Below are 27,808 nucleotides of genomic sequence, written 5' to 3'. Positions count from 1 at the left end.
CCCAAAATATAGGGTAAGATACAATTTGGGAAAAATGGCCTCAATTTTTTCGGTCAGGAAAACGCTCGACATTAGATCAAAAGTTTTTCAGGGTGGTCCTCATTTTTACGCTTTGTATGTCATTCTAATAAGAAATTGTTAATTAACGTTGATAAAACGTGTTAACCTTAAAATATTGAGTAATATTCTAGCTTAAAATATCAGATTTAAAATCTGGTGACGGTGATGTATTAGAGACATACTGGGACAACTACTTATTAAGTAAGTTTTAAACGCAATTATTTTCCGTTATTCATAATACATCATTAATTATTCTTCTCAAGCATTTTAGGTATTCTATATCAATTATTCTATATTCAGAACTTTACATTAATTAGTATAATGTGTCATTTTCAAAAGATTTCGCTAACTTAGATTTGTACATCGTGTTAACTTCATAATGAACCAATTACTAACCTAAGGACATGGTGGAAGATCTGGTAGAGGTGATGTATTAGAAAAGGCTGGATCAAAAACTGATTGAATAAAGTTTCATATGCAATTCTTCCCATTATTCTTAATAAATCATAGAATATTATTCCTATTATTTATTGTTTATTCTACATAAATTATCGGAAACGCCATTTTTTATATATGATAACGCTTACTTAAATTTGTAAAGAGCGGTACCTTTAAGATAATGAACAAAATACTCACCCAAAAGACCTGTTGAAATGTCTGGTGGAGGTGGTGTATTAGAAAAGGCTGGACCAACAACTGATTGGATATGTAATTTTTCCCGTTGTTATTAATATATCATCGAGTATTATTCCTATTACATATTATTCTTAATACACATTATTCATTCTACAGAATTTATTATAAAACGTTAAGTAAGCGACATTATCATTTACTTCAATTTTTAAAGTGTGTTAACTTTAAGATAACGAACAAAATACTCACCCAGAAGACCTGGTGGAAAATCTGGCGGAGGTGGTGTATTAGAAAAGGCTGGGCCAACAATTGATTGAGTAACGATCCAAATGTAATTCTTTCCCGTTAGATCCAATTCATTTGCAGCTCTCATGATGTACATTGCTTCTTGGCGATTGCAATAAAGTAGAAAAACTCTGGCCTCACTATTTGCAAGCTCTAACATTTCGTGACGAGCCTCTTCAGGATCACGTGCTTTTAATGTATAGATATCCATTATCGTGAATCTAGTGTACAGAAGAGGAAAAAAAAAAGTTATTTTTTAACTATGTGCTAGATTTTCTGGTAGCATCATCTTTGTTACATACTTTTAGAATTTTTTAAAAGGATATTCAGGAAACAAAAAATTGGGAAAAAAGACTAGTTATATATTATAGTAGATTTTGGTATTTGAAAAGGGTGGGGGGATGCGAGACTTTGTTTAGGATATTCGTTTTGACCAAAAATAAGTAATTTATGGTGAGGCATACGAATAAATCATTTATATAATTGAAAGCCTCAATTAAAAAATAAATGTTAGTTTTGATTAAATCTAAATTTGGGTTCTTCAAAGTATCGACCATAATTATTACTTTAAAAATTTTAAATTTACCATCTAATGTAAATTTTCGAGATAAATATCAAAGTTCATTGCACCTGATAAATGCAGTTTCTGATAGACATTGCACGAATGTGATTTGTTTATAACGTTTCCCTTTAGCTTTTTCCTACAATATTATTGCGTTAAAATTCTTAAATTTACTACTAAGCGATAAACAGCATATGAATGTGATTATATAACTAAACAGCGTTTTCCTTTGTTTTCATTTAAAAAAAAAGGAAAGTTTGACTTTAGATAATTACATGAACCTACATAATTATACTTGCCATAAAGAGCTATTAGAGAATACTGTTGTTTAAAACGCTTTAAACACAATTAAAACATTTTTCAGTATTCAATTTCAGCTTTACGGGGTTAAAAATACTTAAGTAATAACAGGGATTCAAAACATAGGTATTAAAGTGGTAGTTTAAGAACATCCTTCGAAAGCCTGTTGCCTGATTACCTTTTAGGCTCTAGTAAAATTGTTACTAGAAACTTTTTGCAAATGATTAAACTTGATCTCTTTATATCAGAAATGTTTTTAGATGCATTGCACTGAATTGATTTGTCCTTTAAAAAATGAAAATTCTCAAATTTCTGTAGAAGAAAAATTACTTGAAATCTACTATGGCAAGGACTTGATCTCTGATTGCTCTAACAAAGTCGTCATGTCCTCCAATTTGGCTGGTGACGATGGCGAATTTGTGCCAGGAGTATCTCCTGAGGATGCTAAGCATTGCCGATGACTGATGCTCCACGGACGGTGCTAGTTGTAAAACTTGAGATTGTGGAAGCCTCTGAAACAAAAGAAATATCAGTTTTCGTAAATACTATTAAGGGGACACAGGGCGTTAAAATCGTAAATTTTCATTCGATCATTTTTAAATTTTAACACAATGCTGGTAATATTAGTTGAAGTCTGTGTACAAAGTTTTAGAATAAAATAATAATTAGTTTTAAAGTTATAGCTAAAAGTATGGTTTTTAAATGTTGGTAACTAAATTGTTCCTAGTGAACGAATTTTTTTTTAAATAAAATTTTTACCCAAATGCGTCGCTTATAGGCATCTAAATAGATTTAAGTTGGTATGGTAACCGTATAAAAATATAACGTAACTAAGCATAACATTTTTATTTTATCACCAAAAATTTCTTCAAAAACCACGCTTTAATTATATTTTTTGAATTATTAAAAAAATTAATTTACGATATTGAGTTAATCAAATGCATTTAGAATTAAAAAAGACTCATCGAAGAGTATATTTTTAAACTAGAATAAAACAAAAATTAAAAATAAAATATGGTTTCATAATATGTGATAAAATTACGAAAATGTGGAAAAATTTAGTAATTTTATTATGATACTTAAGAGCATAAAATCGAAACCATTTATTAGGTTAAAATTACAATATGTATGGCAATAAGAACTATAATTTATAAAATCAGATGTGGAAAGCCATAAGGAAAACCATTACCGTATGAACGGAAAAATTTTCAAAATAAACTGCGTTTTTTGCGTTATATATATATATATATATANTATATATATATATATCACATTTCTCGTTTAGAATTGCATGCTTTATTCCATTTAGAAAAAAAAAAACTTTTTAAATAAATAATTTTTAAAGTTACCAAATGTTTGCCAAATAATTTTTCAGACAGAACTTATGCCTTATCAATTTTACACACAATTTTATATTTGATTCTAACATTAAAGTTAAAATAGAATGATTGGATAATATCTGTGTACTATAAGTAATAAACGATATTTACTTTATTGTTTTAGGTAAAAATGTTTTTTCTTCCTATATTTGGGAAGTAGTGCTTTGAATTTTTTGGAAAAAAATATAAAATATTAAGGAAATTTCTTTTAGATACAGGTATTTCTTTTCTGCATACAAAATAATATTTTAAAGAAGTAGATGATTTTCCATTGTACATCATTTTAAACATCATAGGAAAATTATGTAATTAAATACTCATAGGAAATGTTTATGTTTCTTAACAAAATGCAAAAAAAAAAAAAATTCGAATTAATTTGACATTATTTTGGTAAAACAGAAATTTTTTTTTTGCTTTTGCTCATAATTTCATATTTTAGTAACATATTCAAAAACATATTAAAACTATTTTATGTGTGAATGCAAAAAAATATTGCCAAGAAATTCAGTTTTGTATAGATTCAACATATAAATTGATAAAAATAAAACCAGTATAAGTTGTACTATTTGAAAATAAATTATATTTAGAATAGTTAAAAATGTTAGTGAATGTAATAGTTGATAATTTCATTCTATTACAAAACAGTAAATTATATTAATTAATTAACATTTACTTTAATAAATATTCATAAAATTATTTATAATCCTTTGCTAAAACTTTTAAAAGCATTATAGTTATAATCTTATTTATTGTTAATCTTGGTATTGGTAGTCCAAACTTTTTATTATCGGGATTGTTAAATTCTAAAAGCGTACAAAAAAAAACCCTTTTGACACTTTTTCTGATAGTCTTTGATAAAAAATTAAATTGATCTATTGCACAGTTTCAAAATTACAATACAATAAATAGCAGAGTAGCACAGCTGAAATAAAAAGAAGATTTTTCTGTAGAAAAACTAAATATTCGATATTCACACAACGGACATTTTTGTGATCGCTTAAGCATTCAAATTTAGACAACAAATTTACCGACAAGGTCGACAAGGGAAAGTTTGTCGACAAGGGATGAGTAAAAATTTTAACTACACAAATCCGATAGAATTCTGAGATTTGAATGATTGAGAGGATTAATTAATATCTTGATTAATTGTTTGTGGCATAGTTTATGCATAAATTACAGTAATTTTAGTAAATTGTCGAATTAATAATTATTTATCATTATATGACATTGAATTATTTTTATTATGATTTAATAACATAAATGCTCATAAAAGTATTTGTAATCCGTTGGTTAAATTCTATTATTGGTAATCCTATTGATATTTTATCTGTGTTGCTTTATCAAGGGTTACATTAGTTATCCTACTTTAGTTTTTTAGCAATCTTCCCCCATAGTGTTTTATAACTTTTATATGTAATATATATTAATTTATTATATTTTATAACTGACTTTGAACAACCGCCCCGATTCCGGATTTACAGCTACTAATGTTCAACTCCGTAGCCTTGCAATTTTGAACTCGACAAGGGATCAGGTATTGGGAGAAATTTGCTTCACCGAGGACTTTTGATGGTTATATGGAAAGAAAAACCACGAAAATCTCCCCCGGTTAGCTTGACGGCAAAGGGACTCTAACCCATGATCCGTCTACCATTGAGAATATTTTACGTCAGTTCTGTGGTTGGCGTGGATTTCATATTGACCCGGTTCACCTCATTGTAAGGTGAAGGCTCTATCCGCTGAGTACGGATTACAGGGGTTGACGGCATATATGGATCTTGTATGAACTCATTAACACAAAATAACAATCCAGAAATATAAACACAGCCAAATAAAGGTTGCCAAATTAGAGATTTCTTACACTTAAATAAAGTATAGTCTAAACAACTAGATTATGGTAAAATTGATCGTATTTTTAGCTCTATGGGTACACCAATGAGTACAATAATTTTTATCGATGCGGGTTAATGATTTCGGTAAAATTAACAATAATTAACAATGCACCGGTAAAACCCACAAAAACATGAAATTTTCCACACAAATGGTAAATACCGTATATATTTATTACCTGTATTATTTTTTTTTTTAAATATAGTAGTCTTTACCATTACAGAATAGAATATTTAGCAGAATTTTTTCCTCCGAGAAGAGAATTAGGCAACACTGTCTCTTCTTAATGAAATTAAATTCTGAATTATTTTAAATCATATCGCTTTAATATATACCAGCATTAAATGATAGAAAATCTTTGATATAGTAAAAAAAATAGATTTATGCTCTTATTTAGTTTTACTCTTATGTTTGCATAAAAGCAGATAAGTGTTAACAAATATCGCCCCTTCGGATTAGCAAGAGGAAATTATCAGTGACTTTCTACCCAGATAATTTACTTATTTATTTATTGTTAAACATAATTATATAAGCTATGAGGATAATTTAAGCGAACGTGCTTAAGCCCTTATCAATGTTAAGACATCACAAATTCAATAAAGGCGAAAAAAGATGCATCTAGCGTTATGTCGGGATACAAACCCTCTACTTCCCAAACTACAGAGCGTTCAATGGTAACGGTGAGACCTCTCGACCAGGGAGGTCTGTTCTTCAGAGCTTTTCTATATGTGCCTCTCTGTTTATTTTTACTTGTATATATGTGCCAAACTTAACCACATCCCCGGGAGTCATCCTAGCATAGGAAGAGTATCAAATTTGGGGTCAATCAACTGATTTTTCAAACCATTAAGCATCTATTCCTTTCTCTTTGTGGTATGATATGTATTTCTTCAAACATCTTCATTTCGAAAAATTTTCACGTCATGTTAATTCTGCAATTACAGCTTCACTTATAAACTAAAATATAGCAACTAGTACCTAAAATTGGGGAGGGGGTATTATTTATGGAAAAACCAAATCTGCAATAAAAAAGAGATCTTATTTAAGAATCTGAAGTTGCTTCACCAAGGCTTGAGATTCAGTATAATTGAATTCATTTTCTGAAAATATTTTATGCGTGCTTTTTTTAGATTTTTTTTGCCGGGATACTCTCTAGATGAATTTTACAGTTTTCTTATATATTTGACACACTGTATGTTGGTAAAAATTGTATAAAAAATATGTAATAGCTGAACTTGAAAAAGTGAAATTCTGTTTGGCGTAAAATCTATTTAAAGTTCACAATTAGTATTTATAAACGAACACTTATAAACATTAAATGTAAAATGCGCGATATATTTCGTATTTATGTGAGTTTCAAATTAAAATTTCTGGAAAGGCACTGGAAGAAAATGTTTTGAAAATTGTTTAGAATATTAAATAAATAAATAAAATAAAAATAGATATTTTGTATGTTTTGCAGTACATAGTGTTCGCTAAAAAATGATTATGCTATTGGTTTCTAAGAGAGGAAAAGGAAGATCATCGAAAATATATATTAAAAAAAAAAAAATTGAAAATATAAATGGTTCAGAACGTCGGTGCATAAGGTATGAAGTCCTTTCATATATGCCAGGAAAGTTTTATGAACATAAAAAGAATTGACTTATTATTTTCATAGTTTTTCGCTATGTCGTAGGATAAAAAAGGAGGTTAAATTGAATTACGGTCAAAATATATATATAATTACAAAGACGATATTTCTAGATACAGGTTTTCATTAAATTTATTATTTTATTAAATTTATTTTATAAATTTATTTTATAAATTTATTTACTTAAATATTATTTTTACTTGAGTCAAATGTTTGACGTTATTGGAGGAAAAAATATTTCATTATTTTGTAACAAAAAATTATTTAGTTCAATTTATTTATATTTATTTCTTAAAAATAAGCAATATCTCATCTACTCAAGATATATACACCGAAAACCCATTATATTACGACCACCCTCCATCCATAACAATGGGCTCGCCCAGGTTTTCATGGTTTCTCGCCCAGGAACAATGTTTTAATGCTGCACATTAGGACCGACGTCTGTAAGCTACTTGAACATAGTTGCTGACCAGGTTCACCCATTCATGGCAACAGTTCTTTCTGCGGGGGATGGTGTTTACCAACAGGATAATGCACCATGTCATAAGGGTCGAATCGTCATGGATTGGTTCGAGGAACATTCCAGTGACTTTCAAGTCACGTCTTGGCCCCCAAATTCACCTGACCTTAATCAAATAGAGCATTTGTGGTCCCACTTGGAAAACCAAATTCGTGCTGCCACACTACTCCCTCGCAATGTGAGGAAATTGCAGGACCAGTTGGTGAGCGCTAGGTACCAGATATCTCAGACTACCCATCAGCACCTTGTGGAATCAATGCCACGGCGGGTGCTAGCAGTTTTGAGGGCTAAAGGTGGTCCTACATGTTATTAGCAGGGTGGTCATAATGTAATGGCTCTTCGGTGTAAATTGTCAGTGCTTTACAAGTTTTTCTATATTTTGTAAGTTGTTAGAAAAAATAAATAAACGAAGTAAAATTCCATTAGTGCTTTAGATAATATATATTGGGTATAAACTATGTACAAGTTGGTATATTGTAATATTTTCATTAATTTATAGACGCATTTTAAATTTAACAATATTCTATTAAGAATGCAAGTTATTGCATTAGACAGATAGTGTAGAGACAATTTTAAAATAATAATTAAATGCGTACGTAATTATTTATAAAATCGGAAATCTCCGTTAATTTAAAGTGAATTCGAAAATTTTTTAATTTTAAATAAAAATTAAGTTTTTTAATTACCTGATTCTAGAAAATCCAAATACCCAGAATGCATGAAAATAAATAAAAATAAATTTAATATATTCATTTGTTTCAATATATCACGTTTTTATGCAAATAAATAATCAATTTAAAAGGTATGCAAAAAATAAAAAAAAACTTTAAGGAATTTGAATATCCAAAATTTAAATTTAAAGAAAAGGTAAAGAAACTCAACAATCAACAATTTCACATTCACTGATTTCTTATATATAGATATATGTGTAGATAGTGAAAGTACAATTAACATTTGTTCATGAAAAGTGCAACACAAAAAATAAAAACAGTGCAAATTAAGTGAAATTTACTGAACGATAACTTTGTAAGTAATTTGGGGGCATTTGAATTCGATTCCAATTATATTTTAAACGCAAGACATATTTTTCGAAAGAATTATAGAACATAGATATTTTAATGGGTGTTGAACATGGTTTTTCGAGCATCTTTAAGTTGCTTAAATTATCTCTTTATATTAAAACATCGGAAACGCCACCCCTGTTTTCAGTGTTCAATTTATTGTGACATTTTGTTTTACCAGCTCAAAAATTACAGACACTTGAAATTACGAAGGCGTGAAGAAAAATGCACAGAAAGAATGATGGAATTAAAAAAAAACATTCGGTAGCTAGTTTGAAAATTTAAATTTATAGTAAAAAGTACCCTGAGGACGGATTTTATTTTTTTCAAAATTCCAAATTATTTGAAAGTTATTACAATTTTAAGTGTTTTTTTCTACGAATTTGTTTTCACTTCTTTTGCTTTAAATGATGACTATTTATTTATTCTAATTTTAAATTTTTTATTATATCACTCGAGATATTTATTTTATATACTCAAACTTGATTTGACGTAGAAGGTAACAAAAAGAGATAAAGTAAGCAAGATATTATAAGATAAAGATAGCCTTTTACTATTTTTATTTATATTTTTAAAAATGTTAGAAGCTTATTCAAGAGTTCAAGAAAGATAAAAAAAAATATTTCCTATTTGTAATAACTTAAGAGAATCTATGTATGTTGCAAACAAATTAAATTAACTCTTCTTTAATTTTATGAAGCGCAATTTTTGAAATATGTTTTCTTCCAAGTATAATTGATTATTTTTTGAATCCAAGTAATCATTCATTTTGTTATAATTAATATGTTGCTAATATTTTGTTATAATTAACGTAAACAAAGATGCAATAGTTTTCTCTGAAAATTTTCTTACGAAATTTAATAATATATTCCTAAAGTGAATTTTTTAAAAATTACTCGAATGAATACTATATGTCCCCACTTCTTTGTTACGTAGGAAATGGTAGAAAGAAGACTATAATACATTTCAGTTTATGATGTGATACAATAAGGTAATATGATTTTGCCTCAAGTTTCATTTTCAAAGAAGCAGACAAGTATATAAACCAATACGTTTTATAAACTTGTGCATTAAAAAAAAAATAATCTAAATTAAAAATATCAATAAAAAAAATTGTAGCTCTCCAAACAAAACTGAATTAAGATTTGAAATCCCAACACCCAAATCAGGCAAGATCATGTGTTGAATAGAAAATTTGCTCTCCAGCGCAAATTTTCAAATTTTAAAACTCTTAGGTTTTTTTATTTTTTATTTTGCTACAAATTAAATTAAAATGCTTGAATATCTAGAATAGATAAATGAACTACTTCTCAGAACTAGATAATTACATATTTTATTTTCTATGTGTAGGCGTTTCCAATTTGTTGCTATTTCTTATCATGTACTTTGAAAGGAATTAAACAAAAATGTATTCAATCTAATCAATTTAGTGTTCGAAGACTAAAGAAACGATATTTTATTGACAAAAAAGCAAAAGTTGTTTTGAAAAATGTTGCTCGTTTTTATAGTAATCAGAAATTTTGAGGGAAATCTTTCACATTAGACTTATTGCAATTATAAAAGCTATGTTAAAGGAAAATAATTTTTTCTTTTAGAAAAAGTTTAGACTAGATTTCAAGTTAGATTATAAATTGTAACTATATATAAATTTCATTTGTTTTAAAAAATATCACTGAAATTATTAATTTTTTTAATAAAAATTAATTAAAAGCATATAAACTACGCATAATGTCGCAAGTAATAGCTTTTTAAATGAGGAAAATATACATAAAACTATCAGATGGTGACGAGTGATTACTATTTTATTTGGAAACATTAAGTCCATTTTAAGTGAAATGTCTTCTTCTTTTTAATAAATATACATTTTACATCTATTTTTAATTTTATTGACTGCAGCTGTTTTTATCGCTTACAAAAAAAAAAAAAAAACTCCTAATAGAAAAATATTGAAAGTTCTAATGGTCTGCAATGCCTTTCTATAAGTTTCATTGAATGCATTCTCGTAATTCTCCTGTGATAATATTTTGACACTTATAACTAATGAAGCTAAAATCCTATTATAAAAAACAACTCCCAATGCGGGTTCTTAAATTATTTTTTGGAAATTGATGGATTATTAAGACAATGTGCTCCCACGTGAAAGGCAGTGGTTCGATACTCGATGGGGCATGAAGTCCAACCAATTTCAAATCGATCGGTAGAATTTTGTTTTGAAAATAAAGGCAAGCAGTGCGTAAATGATAACCCCACTGTCAACATTAGTTCCGAAACAGTGAAAAAACTGGAAAGAGAAACTGGCGAGTAACTTGGCGAGGAACTCGCTGCAGAGAGAGTTTGCTTTGAAGGAGAATAGTTGAAGGGCTTCCTCGAAGAACGTTTTAAAAAGCACTTTCGAAAAATTTCAGACTTCCCGAACTAAGACTGTTTGAATAAGAAGAATTGAATAACTTCCAAGAAGAACGCTCTAAAAAGCACTTTCGAAAAATTTTAGATTTTCCAGGACAAAGACTGTTTAACTTTGAAGGGGAATAATTGAAGAGCTTCCTAGAAGAACGTTCTAAAAAGCACTTTCGAAAAACTTTAGACTTCCCAGGACTAAGATTGTTTGAAGGAGAAGAATTGAAGAACTTCCTAGAAGAACGTTCTAAAAAGCACTTTCGAAAAATTTTAGACTTCCCAGGACAAACTCTTATTTTAATCTTAAAGAAATGTGTAATTTTGACTGTTTAAGTAGTCATTAAATTTCGGAGATCTTAATGTATGAAGATACTAGTAGACAATCCTTAGAAGTTTTCAAAGTGGAAGAAATTTTTTCTAACTTCGCCAATTGAAAGCTTGTGGACAAGAAATAAAATCAAGGCATAATGTTTATTTTTTTCACTTCCCAAACATTAACATCTAAAGTTTAAAAAGTATAAACGTCACTAAAATATCAATAGATCATTGACTTCAAAAACAATTTTTTTAAAATTGTTTTTTTACTGGTTTTGGATTTACAAATACCAATTTGGGTCTCTCAAAGTTGATTAGCTTATTGTTGCATGGTTAAATGACATAAGTGCTACTGTTAGAAGCTGTAGATATATAAAATAACTTAAAAGTGACAAAAACTAGTTACTTAAAAGTCATGAAACTAGGTAAATCCCAGCGTGTGTCTGCCATGTATCTTCTAAAACACTATCTTTAATATTATGTATGATCCAATTCAACCTTCAAGATGAGTATACTCTTGATACGGGTTGGTAAATTCGCTCATCGGGTTGGTAAATTTGTTATTATACCAGTTGTATGAACCCGCCATGTTAAATTTCGATTAGCCTGCAAAATCACTGTCTTAACAAAGCAAAACGACAAGATGAAACAGTGGTTAAAGTGCCAAAATCATTATCCACGCCACTCTGGCTTGGGAACTCCTTTCCTAATCAAATACAAACGTTATTCAAGTTTGAAACTAATCAAATTCCCGAGATCAGGATGCTAAAAGATGCTACATGGTGCAAAAGGACTGTTTTTAGTGACTTTTTTCTTAGATTCGACGACTTTTTTTTAATCCTGTGAGATTGAGGGAATTTATTTTTCGATTATGTCAACCTTCATCTATCATAAGGTACCTCAAGATAGAATCGAGTTAACTTGTCTTATATACTACTGAATTGGTCTTTAATATTTGTAGTGGTAGTTACGCCACAAAATTACATGTGTAAACAAAAAATGTCCAATTCGACAATTATTAGCATAATAAAATATAAGGGTGTAACATTGTCTAAAGTGCGCTGAAATTCCCAAGAAATTTAAAAAAATAAAATTGTGAAAAACGTGCTCACAAATAGGGTCATATATAAAAGGGCTTAGGAAAAATAATGATTTAGAATTTAATAGTTGTATTCAACTTGAAAGAAAGTTACGGTACTATATTTCTTCTCCGAGCTTCAGGCATAGCTTTTTCAAAAGGTTAAAAAAACTTTCCCACCTCAAAAACTGAAAAATCTTCTCAAATTTTCCTCCTTAGAATTTGAAGGGGAAAAAGAAGAAAAAAAGCCTATTTTGTAAAAACATGCCCCAGGCAGGATTTTTTTCTACCTTGTGTAATCCGAGTCTTTTTACCAAAAAAGCTTTCTAGAACTTTTTTATGGTATTGATAGAGCGCAGACGATGCAAACATGGGGAGAATTCTCAGTATTTTTTAAATTTCTTTTATTTTTTATTTTGCATATGTTTCGAAACCTATACTTAGGAAATTGCTACAAAGAGTTCGAAAATTTGAAAGTGTATTCGACGGCTTTATAATTTTATTTTCACGAAAGATAAAGATTTACTACCGGATATTAAATTGAAACTTGAACTTATACAAAGACAATTTTGTCTTTAATTTTTTTAAAAATTATGTCCAATGAATGGAAAGCATTTTTTAGTGTAAATAAAGAACACTTCGATTTTGTTAAAATTTAACCTTTCAAATGAGAAATAGATCTTACAGAGAAAAGAGAAGAAAGCGTTAGTTTTGTGAAAAAGACAAGTGTTGGTTGCTTAAGTTTTTAATACTTAAAAATTTTATCAAAAATGCATGATCTGGACTCATAAATTTCTTTAAAAATTGAGAATTACTCATTGATTTTAATTGTAAAGGAAGAATTTGCAGTTGTTAAAGAAAGGGAGAATTTGTAGATTTTTAATCTTGTAGCTGTTGATTATCATTTATTGTAGAAGAATTGGTTGTTGGGGGAACATAGCGCCTGAAGAAATACATTGATGAAGTTAAGTAATCACAAAAGTAATCAATTGTCCATATGTCCCTCTCATAATGATAAAAAAGACAAATATGTTTATTTCGCTAAACCAACTTATGAAAGTATCAGATTGAGTTAAAAGCAAAAAATAATATATTTGCTGTTGTTGTCGTCCACCATTAAGGCTGAGGGAGCGCAATTGTTCTTGCTTTCCTGTGGCGCCATCTATTGCCAAGTATTCTACTTCTGCCACACTCGTACGACACAATCAATTATAGAGTGGACCCATTCATACATTCATTCATTCGTCCACAAATCGTAATTTTGACCTGATGCAGAGAACGATCAATTCTCAATTAAGTACTCCCATAGTTCGTTATGGGAACATTGAGGACTTTATGACCCAACTGATTTAACGTTCACCAGTCACACGGGGAGTCTTCGGCCGGCTGGATTCGAACTCCCGTTCCCACAATTGTGAGCCCAGCACCCTGCCAACCAGGCTATCTCGGCCAATAATGTATGTTTTTGCTAATTTGGATGTCCTTTTCGAAAACACTTTTCACAAAAATATGGGTTGTTAAAAAATGGCCTGGTGGATGTGGTTGCAGAGTTCAAGCTCCACAGGATTCATCAAGAAATCAAGTCACATGTTGACGTTAAAATGTTTATAGCCAACGAAATATAAGGGATGCATTGGCTAATAATTGTTCTAGTTTATTGCCAAGGCTCTTTTTCCTAGCCTGACGCATTCAGATAGGTTGGCAGAAAGGAAGGTATGAGAAATAATACTGGATTTAAAAAAAAATCAAAACATTTAGCATCTTTGTAATGGTTTTTCTAATTCTATGCTAATGTATCAGGTAGGTGCCGCGGTGGTTCAGGGGATAAAGCGCTTCCTCCCTATGGTGACCCAGGTTCGAATCCCAGTGATGGCTGGTCGATACGAATTTAGTACCCGACTAGCAACAGCCACAGTGCTGACGTAAAATATTCTCAATGGTATACGGATCATGGGTTAGAGTCCTCTTGTCGACAGGTAAACCATAAGAGGTTTCCGTAGTTATCCTCCATGCAACGCAAATGCGGATTGGGCAAATTTACGATGAACGAAGACGAATTTCTCCTATTACTTCGCCCAGGATTTCTTCTTTGTCTTTAGGATTGGGCTCGAAATTACGGCTGAGAAGTTCAACATCGGTAGTCGTAAACTCAAAACTGGATTGGCTGTTTAACGACGGTAATAAAATAAAATAAAATTGGCTAGATAGATGTCGAAGGAACCTATAAAAAAGATTTTATTCTGAACTCAAGTTAAGGTTAATGAACTTTAGTTTGAAGAAATTTAGTTCCCATAAACTTTCCATGAAAAGTTTTAGTTCTGCAAACTACTTACAGACTAGCATGTAACTGTTTCTTTATTTTTAAGTTAATTCAATGAGATCCAATTCCAAATTACTAGTTTTGCACTTTTACGTATAGCTATTAATCAAACAAGCTGACGCAGTTTTACGAACAGCGAATCTCGTAATTTCGTATTTTGCTATGTAAAACTACACTCATGGACAGAAAAATTCGCGCACCAAGAAGGAGTCGTCAAAATGAAGCGAAATTTTACATACGTAATCACTACTTTGATAGAAGTAAATGATAAGAAAATCAAAGATTATCGTTTTTCTTTGATTTTCTGATCGTTTACTTATATCAAAGTAGTGATTACGTATGTAAAACTTCCTTTCATTTTGACGACTCCTTCTTTTTTTGGAGATCAAAAATTCAAATTTCTTGAAAGAAAGGTCCCCTCACGTTCTCTAGACATTTATCAAATTCTTCATATCTTTAATATTTATTTTATTTATTTTACAAATATTGCAAATAAAGAATCAATCTTTCAATAATTAGGAGAGCATTAAAAGGCCAAGGTAATATCATTTAATAAGGTTTGCTGTATCGCATTAGTTCCTGTCCCTCTCTAAAGGAAACATGGTCTCTATATTTAATTCACAAAAGCTTATTTCCGCTGTTTGCAGATCGTAAATTTTACAATAACCCCCAGAAACCATGGCGTTGAATATGAAAAAAATTGTGTATTTTTTCTTTCATGCACTCAATATTTTTTATACAAATTAGGAAGTATATATATGAAGATCATACCTTTTCAAGACCGATGTTATCAGCGTTCCAAGCAATAACAGGTATTCCTAAATATCCAGTTAGTTGTAACAGGTATTGAGCAGATGCTGCGTTGCTACCGTAGACCTCTGCGTTCGTTAAATAAAGGATGGAAATAACATTTTCTGGCAGCATCTGTTGGCACAGAGCGTTCAGCACCACAGTTGGACTTGGGTCTAAAGGAAGGGGAACTATTAATGGTTTCACGACTTTTTGATATCGACCAAAACTAAATTTGGCATTCCTTCCTGAAAAAAAAAGATTATTTTTTTTAATTTCAAAACTCTAAATTTTAATAAAAATATAAATATCATGAAAATAAATTTTTAATGATTTTAAAAAATGTAACATTCGAGTTAAAATGAAAATAAAAATTTTATTAGCATTATAGGCCGGGATAGTCTGGCTGGTAGGGCACTGGGCCCATATCCGAGAGTTCGTGGGTTTGAATGATGCACGTTAAATCTGTCGCAAAAGTCCTTCATGTTCCCATAACAAATCAAAACCTCTGGGGATACTGGATAGGAGATCGAGCGCTCTCTGATTCAGGTCAAAATTACGATCTGTAGATGAATAAATGGACGTATGAATGGTTCCGCCCTATAAACGGGTGCGATTTATTGTGTAGCAGAAGTCGAATTTTTGGCAATAGATGTCACCACTGAAAAACAAGAAACGCACACTCTGCCTTAAATTTGCTCGGTTTCAGCAAGCAGGCTTGCCCGTGTGGCAAGTGGCATTAGAAACAACAACAGCAATTAGTATTATTAGTATATTTTGAAAACTTCTGAAGCATATAATATAGATTTCTCCCCTCTTTCTTGTCACATCTACGAATAAGTTGAGTATATTTTGCTCTAACTTACAAATTATCGGAGAAAGTTTTTCTCAGAAATACATCTTCAACCTGAGCACCAGAGCTATTCAACCGATTTTCTTCTCCTATTTTAACATAAAGGATGAAGCATATGGTAGCAGTTCTACACGTGTACATGCAGAGTGTTTAATAAGAGATAGACAAAACTTTAATAAGTGATTCTGCACATCCAAACAAGCAATTTTATCGCAGAACTCATGGCCTCAAAAATGACTTGAAGTGTGAAATATCTTGTAACTAGATATTTCACACTTCGATCTCTTCTCGGAAGGTGGCAGCTCTATTGTATCTATCCTTACAGAGTTTGACGAATACCGCGTTTGGCAGACCTTTAGCCATTACAAGAGTCGTTCGCGATGTATATCTGGTGCTTTTTACAATGTTCGCCAATACTCTATTACCGTTGTGCCATAAGCATATCAATTTCTCTAGCTTCTTTGAACTCAGTTTGCACTTGTTGAATATGTCATTGTTCAATCATATGCCAAGTTGCTTTTGTCTTTAAATCATTCTTTGTGTAGTTTTGCCACATATAATCCCCTTATAGGATCTTTAACACTTTTGTGCTAAACTTCGATCATAAATTTTTTAATGAGAAACGCTTGTTTTGGTATGATCTCTTAGAGTTTAATCTTTCTTTTATGAAACATCCTTTATTATCATTAAACTTTTAATGCAGAATTTATAAGCATATTTTTTATACTTTTTTCATTGTTTCGCATTAAGTTAGGTCAAAATGAGTGAAAAATATTTTATTATGCATTTTAATAATTTATGGTAATGAAATACGGCATGAAACACCGGTGTCGTTTTCTGTGTTAAAGGCAAAACTTTCCAAACTTGGTCAACTTCTAAACAATATTTTTTTTTAAATTTGTGCTTATTTGCAGTTGTTTAGATCTAAGACAAACAATTATTCAGCACTGAAATTTCTTTAATTTATAAAATCAATTATTGATAAGTTTTTGAAGAAAAATGAGAAAAAAATTCAAACTACAATTTTTAGATTTTTAGATTCGAGTGCAGATATAATTCCCATTATCTAACAGATTTATTTTGAAGACTTATTAAATTGTTCTGTATGATTAAAAAATACCAAAATATTTTTGCATAAATATACTATAATATATTTCTGATTGCAATTAGAGGGTCAGACAAAGTATATGAAAAGGACACCGGTATCCTATTAAGTCTAACTATAATAAAAAATCCAGTGATAAACAATTATTAATCATTGAAATTTCATTAATTTACAAAATCATATATTGATAAATTTTTAAATGTGAATAAAAAAAGATTTCTAACTACTTTTTTATTTTAAATTTAAGTACAGTTACAATTCAAGTAATATAACAGAATTTTTCAGTAAGTATTAGACTAGTTTTTATAATTAAAAATATCAAAATATATTTTTGCTCATAATTAGAGCATCTGAAAACAAATATATAAAAGGAACACTGGTGTTCCATTTACATCTAAGAGTTAACAGAATTAAAACTGCAGTCAAAAGAGCGAGGATGTTTGACTGAATGTAAACAATAGCAATCTTCCTAAAATCAGAAGAAATTTAGACTTCCGGTGTATCCCTCCGCTTACGTTATGCTTACGAAGCGATGTGGCTTAATATGCTAGGAAGTTCTGCTATTGTGATTTATGTTTAAATTTACGTGTAATTTTACCATTCATAAGAGTTTTCTGTAATTTATAAATTTTAATAGGTAGTGAGTCTAAAAGGAATGTAACAAAATAATTATCACAGCATAAATAAAGTGCAAGGTTAGCCATGTTTTGAGTGTTATCCCTTATTTGGCAATATGTGTAAAATAGCACCATTTGCTATTTTTTGTGTAACATCATAGTAAGAATGCGGAGTCTTCCGAGTTTATTTGCTGCTTGTTTCGTTGAAAATTGATTGAAAGAATGTGTTATACTGAAATTACTACAAATATAATAATATTGGATAGGGACCCGCGATGGCTCAGGGGATAGAGCATTCGTCTTCCAATGAGGCGAACCGGGTTTGAATCCCAGTCGATACGAACTCCGCATCCGGCTTGCACCGACCACAGTGCTGACGTGAAATATCCTCAGTGGTACACGAATTATGGGTGAAGGTCCCTTCGTCGTAAGGGTAACCGTAGGAGGTTCTCGTGGTCTTCCTCTCCATGTAACGCAAATGCGGGTAAGTTCCATTAAAAAGCCCACCACGAAGGCAAAATTTCTCCCAATACTTGATCCAGGAGTTCCCTTGTCTTCTGGATTAGGTCCAATATTACAAGGCTACGGAGTTGAACATTAGTAGTCGTAAACCCAAAAATTGGGTCGGCTGTTCAACGACGGTTATAAAATAAAACGCGCAGTCAACTATCCATGGACTATCAAACTATCATATTATATATCAATTATCAAACCATCCTAATACCCAACCTTCAAACCATCCAACCCTTCTTAACCACTTTTTATTTTATCAATTTAAAAGCAAAAAAAAAAAGTTTAAAAAATAAATAAATAAAGCGGAATTTGTTATTTAGAAACAAAAGTTCTGTTTAAGTATTCACGTAGAAATTATGTTTGTAAATTAATTACCTTTCGTAAGAGTTTCCAATGAGTCTGTTATTTTCTTATTATACTGTCTCGATAAATTTAGAAACAAAAGTTCTGTTTAAAATATTTACGTAGAAATTATGTTTGTCAGTTAATTACCTTTCGTAAGAGTTTCCAATGAGTCAGTTATTTTCTTGTTATACTGTCTCGATACTGTTATGAGTGACGTTTTGGGTAGTATGGCACCAAAACGAACTACTTCCAGTTCCAGGTCTTCCGGTTCACTTGTGGTTGATTTCACATTCTGTCTAAAGTGACTTTTAGCATCCAGGAAACCAACATGAGTGACCAAAGAAGCCGCCAGTAACAAGCTCTTAAAAGGCCAAGCCATGATTTATGTTTGGCTATGGTATTTTTCGATAATATCGTGATCCTATCGTAAACGAAATCAACATGGCAAACTTTGTCGTCATTCTTACAGTTTCATGCTAAAATCCTATAACAGAGAAGCATAAGCGTTAATAAAATATTTTTTATACAATAACAATAACATCATCATAATAAATATTATCATAAGCGGTTGGAAATGAAGATTATAAATAAAATACACTATTGAAGAAAACTAGTGCTAGTTACAATTAAAATACTACTTTCATTGTGATAAAATAACCATTTTAGTTTATTTTATATCCGTCGTTGAACAGCCGACCCAATTTTGCGTTTACGACTACTAATCTTCACCTCCGTAGCCTTGTAATTTTGAACCAATCCAGAAGACAAGGAAATTCCTGGATCATTACCGCCAGAGGTATTGATTTGTTATGGGAAGATGGAGGACTTTGCGACTCGACAGTTTTAACGTGCATCAGTCACCATTTACTACTAATGACTTGGATATTTTGATAGATTCGATAGTTCTTAAATAATTTGAAGGAATACGTAATGGAGTGAGCAGTTTTGATTTGCATATCCGTTAATAAAGGAGAACCGACACTACTTAGAAGAGAGAAGGTTTCCGCACGGGTTGCAATAAGCAATTAATTCAATGATTTATTAGTCTGAACGTAGGGTCATATTTTGTATTTTCAACCACTGCGCAGTTCGGTAGCCCGAACATTGTGACATCTTTTTAATGTTCCCCTTTGCTCAGTTTATGTTCGCTATGTCGGACTACTAAATTGATCCGTGCGGAGGCTTTTTTACTTTGTTGGGAAAATAGATAAGGAATAAGAATAGTAAGTGTTTAAAATCTTTAACTATGAGGTGCATACTGCTTAACTAGATATAATGTAGTGAGACTTAAATCCAAGCAAACAAAATGAATAATCTTAAAATTAAATAAAGAGCTTTTACAATATTTTTTTAAATGGAGAGTTTAATTTGTTGCCTGTCATTAGTAGTCATAACATTATGGTTTGTCAATTGCCGTCTGAAGCTTTAATTTTGAACAATTATTTTTTCCCTATGATATATAATTTATCATACCTTCTTAGTTTCTCAAAATAAATTTCAGGTCATAATGAGATGCGGTTCTTTTCCCCCGCTTTTTGATAGCCTAACTTTAATTATAACCACCTTGTACTTCAGTTAGTACGCGCTGTAAAAAAATTGCGGAAGAGTTCAGACACTCAGAGCGCAGTCATTTTTATAGTAAAATCTACTTTTTACCAGAGCATGTTTTGGAAAGAAATTTCATAAGCCAAAAATATTACAGTAATATTGACCATAAAATCACTGAATCACTCTCATTATATAAATACTGTAAAAATTATGGAATAAAATTTTACAGTAAAATGGATTTTACTGCAAAAATGGATTTTACGGTGAAAGGATTTACGGATGATGCACCCAAAGTCTCGGTACTTTATGTAATAATTTAATCCAGAATGTTTTACAGTGTAATACAAATTTTGAAAATTACATCACCGAGGTTTACCCACTGGTAGTAGTTGGTTCAGAGATACAATTCAACGTTGTTCTAAACTTCCTGTACTATGTAAATTCGTTGTTGTTGTTCTTCATTATCTATTCTACTGCCTTAAAAGACGTCGCGTTGGAAGCAGAACTTTAATTTTTGTAAACGCGTTTAAACAAAAGCGCGTTATTCTTTTTTTTAGATAAAAGGAAATACAAGTTAAAAATTTCAAACTTAACTTGTTCGAAAAGCATTATTATTATTTTTTCTATGCATAAATTTTTACAATTTTGTACTATTCACTGTGCTTTTCATTGTATAACTGCATGAGGAAGTACAGAGCTGTAACAAAACTATACACGACTGTAAAAAATTCCTGTAAGAAATATCGGCACTCAGGATGCTGGTACTTTTTACAGTCAGATCAACTTTTACTTGAACATGCTATGAAGAAAATATCTGATGTACCGTGATTTTTACAGCAATAATAAATAAAGTAAAACTCACTGAGTCACCATAATAAAATAAATTTTTCTGTAAAAATTATGGCATAATATTTTATGACAAAAACGGATTTTACGAATGATGCACCTGAAGTGATATACGGTAATTCGATCTGAACTTTTCTACATTGTAGTTATACATGAAAACTGTATAATATATATTTTACCAAATCTTATTCATATCCATAATAAATTGTCTTTCAACCATGTGAAAATAATTCAATTTTTATATTTCATCTTTGAAAGTTTGAAGCGGATTAGTTTAATAAAGTTTTGTTACTGAATATTCTACCTAGAAAGAAATTTTCGAATATGTGAAAGTGAAAAGAATAAATTGTTTTATTTTGTTCAATGTGTGATAGAATTAATCCTACTCGCCTCAGCAAGGTATGTTAAAAATTGCAAAATATCTCTGTATGAAATCAAAGATAGTTCCCAGTTGTTAGAGAGTTTCGATTTTGATCTTATATTCCTTTTGCATAAATCAAAAAACTAAACAAAAAAAATCTATATTTGTATTTATCGACCTAATTAAGGGTAATTATCCTAAATAACTCATTATTACTGGAATACGATTTTCAACTGAGGACTGTGATATTTAAAAGATAAATAGGAAAACTTAATTAACTTTTCATTCGATATTTTGCATTTATCGGAGAAATTAGGGAGTAATTAGACCAATTGACAGTAGTGTCAAATAGCACGTTTTAAGCAGATAGAAGTCTCAAATTTAGACTATGTATCCCATACATAATATAAGCATAAACTCTAAAAAAAAGTTTAATTTTGAGCAATTTGAGTGTAAATATCCTTATTGACATGAATACTAAATAACACGTTTTTATCAAGATAGATCCCTCAAATTTGAAACATGGAAAAAACTAAAAATAAATTGCCTCGGTCAGCGTGCTATCTAATTAGGCTAATTCACCGGGGTAATTAGCCTAATTAGATAACACGCTTACCGAAATAGAAGTCTGAAATTTTGATCATTTTTCCTTTAGGAGATAAACAGGAAAACTAAAAAATGTTTTATTTCAATATTTTGCAATTATCGTAGTAATTAGGGAGTATTTAGCCTAATTAAAATTAATGCAAAACAACATGTTTTAGATACCATGATCGAGGTAATTATCAGAGTAATTACCTTGACTTTGTAATTATCAGGGTTATCACCCAATTTTAAAGTTATGCTAAATATTATTTGATATTTTGTGTAAACTATCAGCAGGTGTTTAGAAAATGCTTTCACTCAGTAAAACAGTACTGATGAAATTACGGTATAAAACATGTCCTCGGAAAGATCATTACTTTTTACCGGAAAATTCTGCTTTTCTTTAAAATTTTAGGGAGCAAAAAAAAAAAAACTTATGCATAATAATTTTTACAGCAATATTTACTGAAGCATTTTAATTAAATAAATACTGGAATAATTAGGATATAAAGTTATGTGGTGAAAATGAATTTTACAGTAAAAGGTACTGAAACACTCAGTTTCATAACTTTTTACCGTCATCTTTTTACAGTGAAATAATTTCAATCCTTTACCAACCCCTAGCACATAAATGCGAATCAGCTAGCAGCTGAAGGTGCTGAGTTAAAATATAGACTTGTGCATATTTTGCATTTCATAATATACTCTTGGAAACTACTTAAAATTTAAAACAATTTCAAATAATAAGTTAATCTTGGAAATCAACTTAAAAAATAGAATGTCACAAAACTTATTTTTATACGTTTTCTAGTGTAATAGATTATTCATGATGATATCAGTTGAAGCAAATATTTATAACAAAATAAACTTATGACACCCACTTCGTACATGTCTCGTACATTCTCACTTCGTTCCATTATGTCACATCAGGACTTTGCAAGAATCCTACACTTGTGTTCGAAGTCAAAATTTTCTGAAAAATCTCTCTCTCTCAAAAAATAGATAGAAATATTCAATGATAGAACTCAAACGTGAATCGAAATCTACACTCCTCAAAAGTGAAATTGCAACACCAAGAAATAATGCATATTTCTTGGTGTTGCAATTTCACTTTTGAGGAATATACTGAACTCTTATATATATACATTCAGTACATACTATTCAGTACATCTAATATATATACATTCAGTATACTTGAGGAGGATACTGAATGCATATATATTACTTGTTGTTGGAATGTTATTTCTTGGTGTTGCAATTTCACTTTTGAGGAGTGTAGATTTCGATTCACGTTTGAGTTCTATCATTGAATATTTCTATCTATTTTTTGAGAGAGAGAGATTTTTCAGAAAATTTTGACTTCGAACACAAGTGTAGGATTCTTGCAAAGTCCTGATGTGACATAATGGAACGAAGTGAGAATGTACGAGACATGTACGAAGTGGGTGTCATAAGTTTATTTTGTTATAAATATTTGCTTCAACTGATATCATCATGAATAATCTATTACACTAGAAAACGTATAAAAATAAGTTTTGTGACATTCTATTTTTTAAGTTGATTTCCAAGATTAACTTATTATTTGAAATTGTTTTAAATTTTAAGTAGTTTCCAAGAGTATATTATGAAATGCAAAATATGCACAAGTCTATATTTTAACTCAGCACCTTCAGCTGCTAGCTGATTCGCATTTATGTGCTAGGGGTTGGTAAAGGATTGAAATTATTTCACTGTAAAAAGATGACGGTAAAAAGTTATGAAACTGAGTGTTTCAGTACCTTTTACTGTAAAATTCATTTTCACCACATAACTNTCTGTATATATATATACACATATATATATATTACACATATATATATTATATACATGTTTTTGAAAATGCTTTTCTGCTTTTTTTAAATTTTATTTTTAGTAGGTTCATTGAATAGTTGATACAATTTCAGTAACATACATACGTACGGATTAATTTTGAATAATATATTTATCAATTTCTTCAATATATATTTTAAAATTATCAAGCAATTACAACTTAAATGAAAATAGAAGTTTTTATAAAAGGTATCGTTATATCTCTTTGAATAAAATTGTAATATCAACAATAATAATGTGAAATTGTGTTTTGAAGTTCCATGTCACTATAAAGAAAAATTGAAATATTTAACACGTGAAAACATTTTTAAACCTCTTAAAACTTCTCAACATTTTATATATCGCTTTAAACTTCTTAATCTTAAAGTATACTGGATTATTTGATCAACTATTTAATTTTATCTTCAGTTTTTTAAAATTTTATTTGTTACTCTACTACGTAGATTATATTTTCAATAATATACCAATCTATTATTTTAGTACTCTAATTCAGGCTTTCGTTTAAATTAAAATCAAGCTCTTAGTAAAAGAAAGCTTGGAATTATTGATAACTGAACTTATTAAGAAATTAAAAGACGCAAATGGAATAAGAAAGAAAATTAAAATTCTGGAATTGCTCTTTTATTTTGTAGTTTAAACTTATTCTCTCCTGATAATTTAAGCAAAGTTGCGCTATTAAATAAGATAATGTTGAAAAAATTTTCTTAAGAAATTTTAAAATATTATTTCTCATTTTTAGCACAATTCACAAAATTCTGTTATATTATAAAAATACTCGATAGGCCTTATTTTGTTTAATAACAAACAATAAAAATAGAAAATTATAAAAAGATTCCAAAACCATGCTGTTTATAGAATCATCATCTCAAAAAATTGTTCTTTTTCTAACTTAAGCTTCATCTTAATGCTAAACTAACGTATATAAAGACATTTTTGCACTATAACTTATTTTAGAGCTGTAATTTGTATGTTCAGAAAAATGTTTTAGCATGGTTTTTTAAAAATATTTTCAGAAATTGTAAACAGTAATTTTTTTTATATTTCGCCGTACGGAGACACGAATGTCAATATTTCATTGATGCTCAATTGAATCCTGTTAATGATTACACCAACCCCAGAATTGAAATCAATCTATACAAAACGTTTTATTGCTTGAAAAATTGTAAACAATTACGCAACTATTTATTTCAACTGATTCCTTTTTGTTGAGAGCGGTAGGATGGGGGAGGTAAAGCGGGAAAAAACCTCGTTTAACGATCATACTATTTATGCATTAAGTCATATAACTTCAGCGATAGTAGGAGTGCAATCCAGCACCTTTCGAATTGGCATGGGGTGGGTGACAGTGATGGAGTTTCAATTTTAAACAAGCTGAAGACCCTTTCTTTCTCCCATAATATACACTTGCAATGGATCCCATCTCATGTCGATGTTGAGGGTAATGAGATTGCAGACTCCTTGGCTAAGAGCGGAACTGATCTGCCCCTGCATTCTTAGGCATCTCTGACTTTCTCGGAGCTCCACTCCCGTTTTAACAGGCTTCGTGATCCTGTGGCCCCTCCTGTTCATCATTGGTATCAGTGCAACAGCCCAGGTGGCAGCCTGACCCTTCAGTGCAGTAGGCGGGATCAGACGGTTATATCAAGATTTCGAAGTGGTCACCTAAGAACTATGTTGTTCAGTAATAGTTAAAGAGTTTTCCCTGTTTGCACTAAGTGTAACGACCAACAAGCTACTCCTGAACATATACTTCAATGCCTAAATTTCTCTAAAGTGGACCTCTTTTCAGATCCACTTTTTGTTACAGACTTACTCAGAGTTTCTGGAGTCATGGACTTGGTTTAGCTCCGCTAACCGTGTGGGCCAGCAACAACACTTCAGTAATTGTAAGCAAAAAAGAAAAAATAATGAAGATGTAAGAGAAAAAACTCTACCAAAATATGCTCTTAAATATAACCTAAAATATTTATAAATTTCAGATAAATGAAAATTAAATTTTCAAAACATTTTCGAGTGGAACGGATATGTTAATTTGTTCGAAATAATTACCCTTGTAACTATTTAACTTTGATTCCTGGGTAGAGGGGTCACTCTATTATCAGATTCGACTTTTGAGATTTCAAAAATTGTTTGACATTCTTAAAAAATTAAAATTATTATTTTTAAGATTAGCTGTCAAAGAAATTTATTGTATCGATTTCTTAGACAGTTATGACTAATTTTTTATTATTATATTTTCAATCTGCAAACTATAATCATTATCTTACTTATAACTTATTTTAACACCACATTCAGTATTTTAATTTAATATGTTGTGTTTCCAAACATTCACATCATGAAGTCATTTATAGCTGGTGAGCTTTAAGAATGTTCGCTTATTTTTTAGCCCTCGAAATATGTAATTTTTTATTACCATCTTCCATTTTTGGAAGCAATTGTTTCACCTGCTCAAAAATGGAGACTCATTCTCAAGATTCGCCAGACGTGAATGAGGAAAACAAAAGTTATCTATAAAAATATAAATTATTTAATGAAAAAATTTAAATTAAAAGTGAAAAACAAAATAAGAAAAATTACAGTATCCGAGAGGGAAACAGAGAATGACTACGTAGTCAGTACAGCCTTGGATACATCGGACAAAACAGATGCGCTTTAAAATTTTGATTAAGGGAACATGGTAGATAAGTCTGCTAACAAGAATGTGATAAATCATCTATTTCTGCACATTCTTGGAATCTTGGGGATAAATTCAATACTTTGACGCTATAGTTGCATCATTCAAAGCAGGTATGGCTTAAAAGTTTGACTAAAAGAAAAAAGACCACATTATTAAAATTAAGGTAAATCATCTATTGCTATACATTCTTGGGAGCATGGGCTTAAATTAATTTTCGATAATGCTAAATTTATATATTTTAATAATTTTTTAAATAACTTTATTCATATTTTTTTTTGTTTTGAAATTTCTTGCCATGAAGACTCGAGCAAAGGTGTTAGGTTTTTTGCCCTACAACTCTATGTATATTATGCATATTATAAGAAAAATAAAAAAGAATTTGGAAATTTGGTTTAAATATAAAATTTTCATACTCAAAGAAGTTAAAAGCAATGTAGAAAAAATAAATAATGCCGCATGAAAAGTTATTATGTTCAATTTCTAATTTCTTAGGAAAACATAAATAATTTATTAATCCATTCAAATTCTATTTTCAAAGGAGATAAAAAGAAAGCAATCTTTGCGTTTTGATCAAAAATGAACAAAAAAAAAGTCTGTTATCTAGAAATTTCGAGATATTTTTCTGTTTACTATTAAAAGATCACATTTCCCAAGCCAACAGAAAAGGATTAATGAAAAGTATTCAATTTTTATTTCATTATTTTTTATTGTGTCAACTTGGTTACTTAGCAACGAAGAAACACGAGGTATTTCCCTCTTGGCGATCACATAATCCATTTAAGGTTATCTTAAACTTCTCTTCCTGCTACGGTTTTGTCCTTTGGCTATTTTAAGGGGATTACTCCAAATATATATAGCTTCCTAGCAGCCAAATTTATGGACCAATTTTTTCGAATATTTGTCTACCTCCCACATTTTGAGGACTCCAAACAGGTAAAAATAATTATATGTTTATTCAGAGAAAGTAAGTTTTATGTTTGATTTCGTAACTTAATTAATAGTTAGTAATAATTAATAAGCATATTTAGGGTTAACCTCTTGAATCATTAAGATTGACACTTACACGTGAAAATCATATCAATATAACGAAAGTTATTCAGAGTTATAATTTTTATTTTTATTTTTCGCACTGCAACAAATGTTTTCTTCTTTAATACATATTTCCTCCAAAAATAATTCGAAAAAACAATGTCAGCCATTTAAAGTAGCCTGTCCCTATACCTATACCTGTCTTAACACCTTGTTGTGTTCTTAAATATATATA

General features: G+C 30.1%; 1 protein-coding gene across 3 annotated transcripts in view; it reads right to left on the bottom strand.

Annotated features, from left to right (window-relative positions):
- The window catches only part of LOC107446968 (glutamate receptor ionotropic, NMDA 2B), a 114,099-nt gene that overhangs the window by 45,533 nt on the left and 40,758 nt on the right, over positions 1-27,808 (bottom strand). For 2 of the 3 annotated variants that reach the window (XM_016061759.3, XM_071182232.1), the window contains exons 2-5: positions 18,806-19,142; positions 15,208-15,473; positions 2,171-2,352; positions 943-1,199 (exon numbers count right to left, since the gene is read on the bottom strand). In XM_016061759.3, coding sequence (XP_015917245.1) covers positions 943-1,199; positions 2,171-2,352; positions 15,208-15,473; positions 18,806-19,037 — 937 coding nt within the window. In that variant the 5' untranslated portion in view covers positions 19,038-19,142. Of the gene's footprint in view, positions 1-942; positions 1,200-2,170; positions 2,353-15,207; positions 15,474-18,688; positions 18,734-18,805; positions 19,143-27,808 lie in introns of those variants that run through there. The other variant, XM_071182233.1, reaches the window with a different exon arrangement.

The sequence above is a fragment of the Parasteatoda tepidariorum genome, chromosome 6 (assembly GCF_043381705.1).
Source record: "Parasteatoda tepidariorum isolate YZ-2023 chromosome 6, CAS_Ptep_4.0, whole genome shotgun sequence".
NCBI classification, from domain to species: Eukaryota; Metazoa; Arthropoda; class Arachnida; order Araneae; family Theridiidae; genus Parasteatoda; species Parasteatoda tepidariorum.
This window is presented reverse-complemented; position numbering and strand designations above follow the sequence as displayed.